Source organism: Pelmatolapia mariae, linkage group LG16_19, assembly GCF_036321145.2.
Source record: "Pelmatolapia mariae isolate MD_Pm_ZW linkage group LG16_19, Pm_UMD_F_2, whole genome shotgun sequence".
Classification (NCBI taxonomy): domain Eukaryota; kingdom Metazoa; phylum Chordata; class Actinopteri; order Cichliformes; family Cichlidae; genus Pelmatolapia; species Pelmatolapia mariae.
In genome coordinates this window covers 69,269,639-69,277,739 of record NC_086241.1, presented here as the reverse complement: position 1 = coordinate 69,277,739, position 8,101 = coordinate 69,269,639, and the positions used below count along the sequence as shown (strand labels likewise).

At 47.1% G+C, this 8,101-nt stretch overlaps 1 protein-coding gene across 1 annotated transcript in view; it reads left to right on the top strand.

Annotated features, from left to right (window-relative positions):
• Positions 1-69: 69 nt before the first annotated feature.
• Positions 70-8,101, top strand: part of eipr1 (EARP complex and GARP complex interacting protein 1) — a 50,367-nt gene continuing 42,335 nt past the window's right edge. The window contains exons 1-3 of the mRNA XM_063496842.1: positions 70-213; positions 323-406; positions 6,350-6,482. Of these exons, the coding sequence (XP_063352912.1) occupies positions 172-213; positions 323-406; positions 6,350-6,482 (259 nt within the window). The 5' untranslated portion in view covers positions 70-171. The remainder of the gene's footprint in view (positions 214-322; positions 407-6,349; positions 6,483-8,101) is intronic.

The window sequence follows — 8,101 nt, the reverse complement described above, 5'->3', positions numbered from 1 at the left end:
ACGTTGTTTTTAAAGCGTAAGTGTCGTCACACGGCCGTCGTTGCGCATGCTAACCGTACGTTTCGGTTTTAAATCGCGGAAGTGAGGCGCTGTGTTGTGTTTGGAGCAGAAAGGAGCGCAGAGCGAAGCCTTTCATTAAAAGAATCAAACCGCGCAGAGGACGGAGCGCAGATGGAGGACGACGCTCCCGTCATTTACGGGCTCGAGTTTCAGGTGCTGCTGCTTCACTGCGGCTCCATTCATTCCCATCGAGCTGTCTGACAGCTGCTTCTGCGCTGTAATCTTGTATGTAATCCTTACTCTGTACTTCGTTACTCCGCAGGCTCGAGCTCTGACGGCGCAGACAGCTGAGACCGACGCTGTTCGCTTCCTCGTGGGCACGCAATCACTCAAGTTTGACAACCAGGTGAGAAGCACCTGTCCACACGTGACGGAGAGCTCGGGATTAGGCGAAATCATGTAAATACTAAAAACAGGGACCCAGGGGAGGCGTGGAAACATCACAACAAAAACACTCCAGTAATTTTTAATAGTCGTACAGTCCCAAAATATATGGTAGCGGTGTGCTGCCTCAGAGCCACAGAGCCTCTATCATCATAGTGCGCCTTTGGAGCTGGGGTAATAAAACACAGCAGGACTTTTCCAGCACACCTTTCCTTCCACACCTGTGATTCCTGCTTTTCCAATGAAATAAACAAATGTGTTGCCATTCTTCCTCTGTGGTCACTGCACCCCTCTTTCTCCCATCTTTCTTTTATGGACTTCATTGAACGCTTGTTGAAGTAATGAAGACTTTTGTATACTTGTGAGATTACACCTTTCTTCGTTTCTGACTTATAAGCATTTATAAAGATAAACGGCCTCGCTGTAGCGGTTCTTTGAGTTTTAATATTTTGAGTATAGAAGTTTCTTAACTGAACAGCAGCCAGTATTAAAGGTTCCAGGCAGAAAACTCTGGCAGTCTCCAAGAATAAAGACACAAACTGATGGAAAAAAACTTGGAGAAATTAATTTTATTCATCACTGAATCACAGCTAAGATTTAAATTTCCTCTCACTTTGTGACTTTAACAGGTTTCCTGCTTACAATGGGCCTTTAAAGCTGATTACACACATAACCATGTAAATAAGGAGTGTGTTTATTTTAGTAAAAACAAAAAAATACACCTTTTAGACCCTGAGTCATCTCAAGTCCAGACCCCAGCCACCTCCTCCCGCTCATCCAGGGGAGCACCGAGGTGTCTGGGTCCGCCTCAGGGCTCCTCACAGTAGGACATTTATGAAACGGCTCGCCCAGGAGACGTCCTGGTCTCAGTGTGGAGGAGCAGCGGCTCTGCTCTGAGCTCCTGAACTCCTCACCTCATCTCTAAGGGAGAGGCCAGCCGCCCTTCAGAGGAAGCTCCTTTTGCCTGCTTGTATCTGCAGTCTTGTTCCTTTGGTTCCTGCTCTGCTTCTGTCTCCTCCGTGCAGAGCGGTGTGTGTGTCCCAGTGTTGTCAGGGTGCTTTTGTCCCCTGTTAGGGTCTCACAGGACACCTGGAAACAATGCTTCTGAACTGTGTCTGTACATAAATATGAGTATTTAAACATTCATGCAAATGAAGTTTAATGAGGTTTAATGAAGGGGTGTCCAACTCCAGTCCTCAAGAGCTGCTGTCCTGCAGCTCTTCAGCATGCCATCAAGTCTGGCAAAAGCCTGATAACAAGCCATTCATTTGATTCAGGTGTTTCGGAACAAGGATGCATCTGAAAGCTGCAGGACTGGAGGTGGACACACCTGGTTTGTGTTTGAAAGCACTCAGCAGGTTTGGATGAATTTTCTGTGCCACGCTGACGAGACGCAGGAAATCAAAGTTCAGTGTCTCTACAGACCTCCAAACCAGGGGTCAGAGGTCATATATGTAAAGTAATCAGGACTATCTGTGTGTTAGCATTAGAGCTGGGCGATAGAACGATAACGATATGTATTGCGAAATAACTTTTTCTCGATAGAAAAATTTAACTATTGCGATAGACCTCATCCCTCTTGTCCTCTTAAAAAAAAAAAAAAAAGAACAGCCAATCCAAATTAAGTAGCGCAGAGCCGAACCAATCACAGCCGCAGCGTCACCTCACGTGACTTGTTACGTACAGCACAAGTGCCAAGGCGCACATGTGTATTTGTTTTTGCAGCCGGGCTGCACAGGTAATGAAGGAAATGAGTTTGCCGACTAGAGAAAAATCAACCGAGAGCGTGAGCGAAGGTTACCGAAGAAAAAAACAATGATGGTTCCAATTCCGGAGAGATTGTCGAACGGAAGGGCCATAGAAGTTCCGTAGTGTGAAGGTATTTCGGCTATTTCAAGTCTGACAAAAAACAGAGTAGCGCGCACTGTAAATTGTGCCGAAAGCAAGTCTGGAAATACAATAAACCGGTGCATGCTCAATCTCTGGCTGAAAGCGCTAATTCGTCATTCGGCTTTTGTCAGACTAAAGTCACTGTTTGAAAAGCTAAGCTATACAACAAGCTAGTTAGTCAATTTTGTCTGTTCTTCTGTAAAACAAACTAAGATTTATTTTTAGAATTAATATTTTGTTTCTAAGTGGAATTGACAATTTAGTCTGTTTTGTTTGTTCTATTTTGAAACTTAAACGCTTTAGCGGCTGCCTTTTGTGTAGTTTGCAATATTTGCCTTTATTTATCTGAAACTGAAGTCTGATGTTCCTTAAGTACATCTACCCTGTTGAACTTATTATGGGAAATAAATATTTAAATCAAAACAAGCTGCAGATTATTTCACATTTTACTCGTGAGCAACGGCACATTTAAATCTTACAAATATAGTTATTTGGCTTATATCGTGATATATATCGTTATCGCCTGAAATGAAAAAAACATATCGTGATATGAAAAAATCTTATATCGCCCAGCTCTAGTTAGCATCCTCAGAGACGCAGTGTTACAGCAGCTGAAGGCTTTTGTTCACATGGTTTTTGAGTTTGTAACCATGTTATAGACTCTGTATTCAGCTTTAAAGATATTGATGATTAATTATGTGTTCAATGGTTATATTTAGAATTAATATCAGCGCCTCTCCACATGGACGTCTGAACTGTTTGTGTGTTTTCTCTGTGAAAACGTGTGTGTGTTTGTGTGTGTGTGTGTGTGTGTGTGTGTGTGGTGCAGGAAGAATGAGAGCATGCATGCACATCTTGCAGAGGTCATTACGGAGACAGATGACAGAAACAGTTGGCTCTAAACGGGGGAGAAATAATTAGCTGTGTGAGAGCGAGGGAGAGATTTGTGCCTTGAATAAGCGAGCCTGTTTCCTGGCAGACATCAGTGTGAAAACAGTCTGGCACCGAGCGCAGACGCACTGCAGTCCAAGTCTTGTTTAGCGAGGCTAACGCGCAGCTCGTCGGGAACGGTGACAACGCGTCCCGGTCGATCTGCGGGATTTCTTATTGCGTGCCTGAGCGCCATCCTCCTAAACCTGCTGCAGATTTCAGTCGTGCCACTCGTTTGTTCAGCGGGCTGTTGGCTTTAAAGGCCGACGGTGAGACGTGTCAGTCCCGATGACATCAGAGGACGGTCAGCTCATGGCAGCTTTACCTTCATACCGTGAGCATGTTCCAGGCCCTCCAGCTACACACGGGGGGTGGCTCCAGATTTGTAATTATTTTTCCGGCATCATAACTTCACACATGCAGCAGATCTCCACGTGACATGAAACAAAACTGCGACCAGATCAGTTTTACAGCCAGTCCAAGAGTCACAGTCATCACTAAAATCTTGCATGGCTTCATGAAAGATCAGCTGATTCTGGGGGAAACACTGATTGGTGTAACCTTGAGTCAGTGATGGCTGCAGTCCTCCAGGTGGAGCCAGGTCACCCACCATGTTTGGCCCGCCTGTATTTAAACTGCATGACCAAACCGTCCACATACTTGTGGTGACGTGTTGAAGGACGCAGTGAGACTGGCCGCCGACCCATCTGCGTTTGTGATCCTGCTGGTTTTACTGGTGTGTCGCACTGCAGGGCTGCGGGCCCTGTTCTAAAGTCTAACCAGGCTGCTGGACTTTGTTTCCTGGGTTTCTGTGACTCTAACCCCCCCCCCCCCCCCCCCGATAGCCCCGCCCCCTGGGGGGGTCATTGAATCAGGAGTGCGGTGGTCGTCAGCACCGGTTCGCTTGGTTTGCTTTGAACTCGCATGAAAACCATTTTTCCGATTGGCATTTGAGCCCCGACAGCTCGTGCTACATCCGTAAGCCCGCTGCCCTCTCCACCTCCCATTAAGCGTAATGCGGAGTGGAAATGTCTCCACTCGCCGAGCCCCTCTCAGATCCCTCAGAGACCAGTCGCTGCGGTGACAGATCGAAGGGCGCGCCGGCGTGGCATTTAAGGCCGCTAACGAGATAAAGCGCCCAAGCTTGGCACCTCTCGCCCGCTCGCTGCTCCTCCGCCCTGCTTACTGTCATGAGTGCGCCTAAAGAGCTTTACTGCAGGAGCCCGTGACGCAGGGGCCACGAGCCAGGCTCGTGCATCCCTCACCCCCCTGTATTTTACCAGCTCCTCCTCCCTCCATTGGCACATAATTAAAAGCGCTGGGCCGGCTGCCCGAGCGGCTGAAGGCTGTGAGTCACTCTCCAGGCCTGGAAGAACGAGGGATAAATCACCTGGGGGAGGAGGGCCGGGACTTCTCTCCTCTCTCTCACCTAGGTTCATTGGGGGGGGGGGGTAGACCCTATTACCGGGCCCTCCAATTACCCTGTCCCGCCGGCTTGAATTTATTTGTACTGCTCCCCCACCGCCATAAAATTATAACTTTGCCTAATAATTTTTTGCTCGTCGCAGTCCAACTCAAGGTTAATAGCCGCCGAGCTGACTTTGAGGAGGCTGAAGGATGCTGCCACTCCTCCTCCACCTCCTCACACCTCCTGCTTTCATCCTCTTGTTCAGCCTGTAAAAGTAGTGCAGGCGAGGGGAGTGGAAGTGCCGGGAAGGAGTTATTGTCCAGCGCAACCCCATTAACGATCCCCCGAGGTGCCGTAAGTGTCTTTCTTATGGGAGAAACCTCCATTAATTGTCTGATCAAACCTTGAGACCCTCACTTTTTTACTGCGGCGCGGGCCCTGAACCGCATTCAATCGAGGACCCTCTCAGAATAGATTTCCATCTAATGAAAGGAGCGCAGCGAGGAGTTTCCATTAACTTCTCCTGGATAAAACTTTGGCTTGTTTGTTGAACTCGTGTGCTGTAAAACACTCAGCGGCGTTTTCAAGTGCGCTCCACAATTACTCCAGCTCACAGCGAAGGCGCGGCGACGGTGCCAGAGAGCCTCGCTGGGAAGCCGAGCCGGTGGCACGCTGGTACAAAAACTGGTGAAAGGAGGCGGACTTTTGAAGGACGTTAAACGCAAACTCTTTATGCAAGAATTCACTTGTCATTTCACGGTGAAAAGTGCAGGATCAGCAGCACGTTACCCCCCAGAATCAGCTGGTTTCATATATTAACTTTAGCTGCGGCACATTTTACCTTCAAACTATCAATTGTTACATAATTACACACGTGGGTCCAAATTTGGTGCTTTTTAATAGTTTTTCCAGCATTTTTGGTCCATCGTAGCTTCATAAGTACAGGAGACGTCCACGTTACGCCTTCGTGGCTGAAAACATCCTTAAAATAATCCTTAAATTCTTTCTGCTGATAAATGGAAAATGAAACAATATTTTCTTATTTGTTAAGAGGATTTTAAAGTCTTCACTTCATGTCTGATAAAGTTCGCTCACCGCCTGTTTAAGTAAAGAGAGGCGGATCAGGAAATGGGCCAAAGTCTGTGAGATGAAGCGTTTGTAAGCAGAGCTCGGAGAAACTTTGTGAAGTTTCCTGAGGAAGATCTGAGTTACAGGCCTCCTGAAACTTCCACAGTGTCCACGGCTCATCAGTGGGTCGACACTAGAAGCCGGGGTGGCGTCTGGTTAAAGAAGAGAAGGATGACACGTGTCATCTCATGTAGCAGAGCTGTGTAAATACGAGCCAACGCCGCTGAGCCCTCATCGGTTGGCTTCCCCGACGTCTCCAGCGTGAATCCAACAGCTCCTCTCAGAGTGTCTTAATCGCTGCTTTGAAGGCCAAATCGAGATGAAGATCTTCAGCCGTGTGAAGTTTACGGGGTAAAAAAAGAAAAAACTGAACCAAAACGACGTCTGCCTTGAAATTACTTTTACTGTCACATTAAAATAAAAGAGGAACTTTCTTCTTCTTCATTCAGAGGAATCAGAGGCGCTTTGAACTGCAGTCGGTGTGAGTGGAGGGAGGTGCACCGGGTGTTTTTCAGCCTCATCCTCGGCACATCTCTGCTTTTCTTTCAGATCCACATCATTGACTTTGATGATGAGAATAACATCATTAATAAGAACGTCCTTCTGCACCAAGCTGGGGAGATATGGCACATCGGCGCCAGTCCTGCAGATAAGGCTGTGCTTACCACCTGCTATAACAAAAGTGAGTCCCACTGTTTCCTTCTGTCTGTGGCTCCATTCGCTGCCTCTTTATGTTCCTCTTTTTTCTGTGTGCATATATTACATCCTCCTCCTCTTTTTATTTCCACTTCTTATGTCTAATGACCCCGTGCAGCCGCTCTGTCCTCACAGGGCTAACGTCAGCAGCTGCGTTATAAATCAGACTCTGATAGAATCGATACTAATCTGTGAACACGACGAGCCACGTGAGTCTCGCTGTGGCAGGATGAAGGTCACACAAACGTTGTGTGTGCGAATTCTTTTTGTTGGTCTTTATTTACACAGAGTCTGCTCCCACGGGCGTGCCGGTAACCGGTAAAATGAACGGAGCCGAGCGGGCCTCGGCTCTCGTGACAGGAAATGCTGTTTTATTTAAATGAGTGCGAGTTTCCACTATGACGCACATCTGTAAGAGTCTGGGAGACCGACTGCTGCAGATTCCCGTTACTACTCGATGTAGCAGCTGCTCCACAGGCCGCCGTTTACTGCTCGCATTTTCCAGGAACGGTGACGCAGAAACCCGAGATCACCCAATCAGAATCTGTCACCACAGGACGCACCATCTAATCTTCCCGAATAATCAATAATAAAGATGAATAATGTTTGAGTATTTTATCCATAAACTATATACTGAATGACTCGTTCACTTTATTGTATTTAGTAGAAGCTTATATGAGGAAAATGGCTGATAAACGAAGCATCTTTGGCATGAATCAGAAAAATCTGTGCTTAGAAAGACAAAAACCTGAAGTAGAAAATGAAGACCGATGTCTCCACAAACCCGACAACAAACAGAAGGAGAGATGTAGCAGCACGACACAGCGGGTAAAACCTACTGACCCAGCTAACCCTAAAGTGTCTGCTTTAAACTGAAAACTGGACGGACCAAGATCACGTTACCCACCAGCAGCGAACCGTCCCAGGGAGAGCTGCCGTCGCTCTAAAAGACTTTTTTACACACTGAGCGAAAAAACTACATGAAATTCTGAATTTTTCAGATTCAAATTTGTCGTGAGGTGTACGCACACCGAAAGCGAAAATGCGCCGTGAATAAACTGGAGTGGACGAGCATCAGTGACGAGCTGATCCTGATGTTTCTGAACGACAAAAAAGAAGAAATGCAGATTCTGGTTCGTCTTCTCAGGACCGGGCACAGGAGGAGGAGTCGCTGGTTCAATCCCAGAGTCGTGCATGCTTCAGGATGCGGGGCAGTCGGGAATCACTCCAAAGAGCCGGCTGACCCGTAGCTGTGTGTCTGAGGTCAAACAGGTTGCATGCTTCAGTCCCAGTGAGCGTTTTTGAGCTGCGAGCGCACTTGTTGCCAAATGCAGTGCTCTAATTGGTCAGATTTATTTATTCACATGCAAAAATTTTGAAAAACTGAACTTGAGCTGAAACAGTGGATGCGGTAAAAACGTCCTGAGACACGACGTCGTCGCTGTGAGTCCCAAAAATATTTTTAACACAGGAGTTGTGAGCTTTATAATAAGCACTATAATAAATATCATGTGACCCACAGCTAAGAGTGCATGAATCCAGCAGGTGTTTGTGTAACACAGCTGTCGCCCCCTGGTGGCCGTTAACTTCCGAACACTACATCGA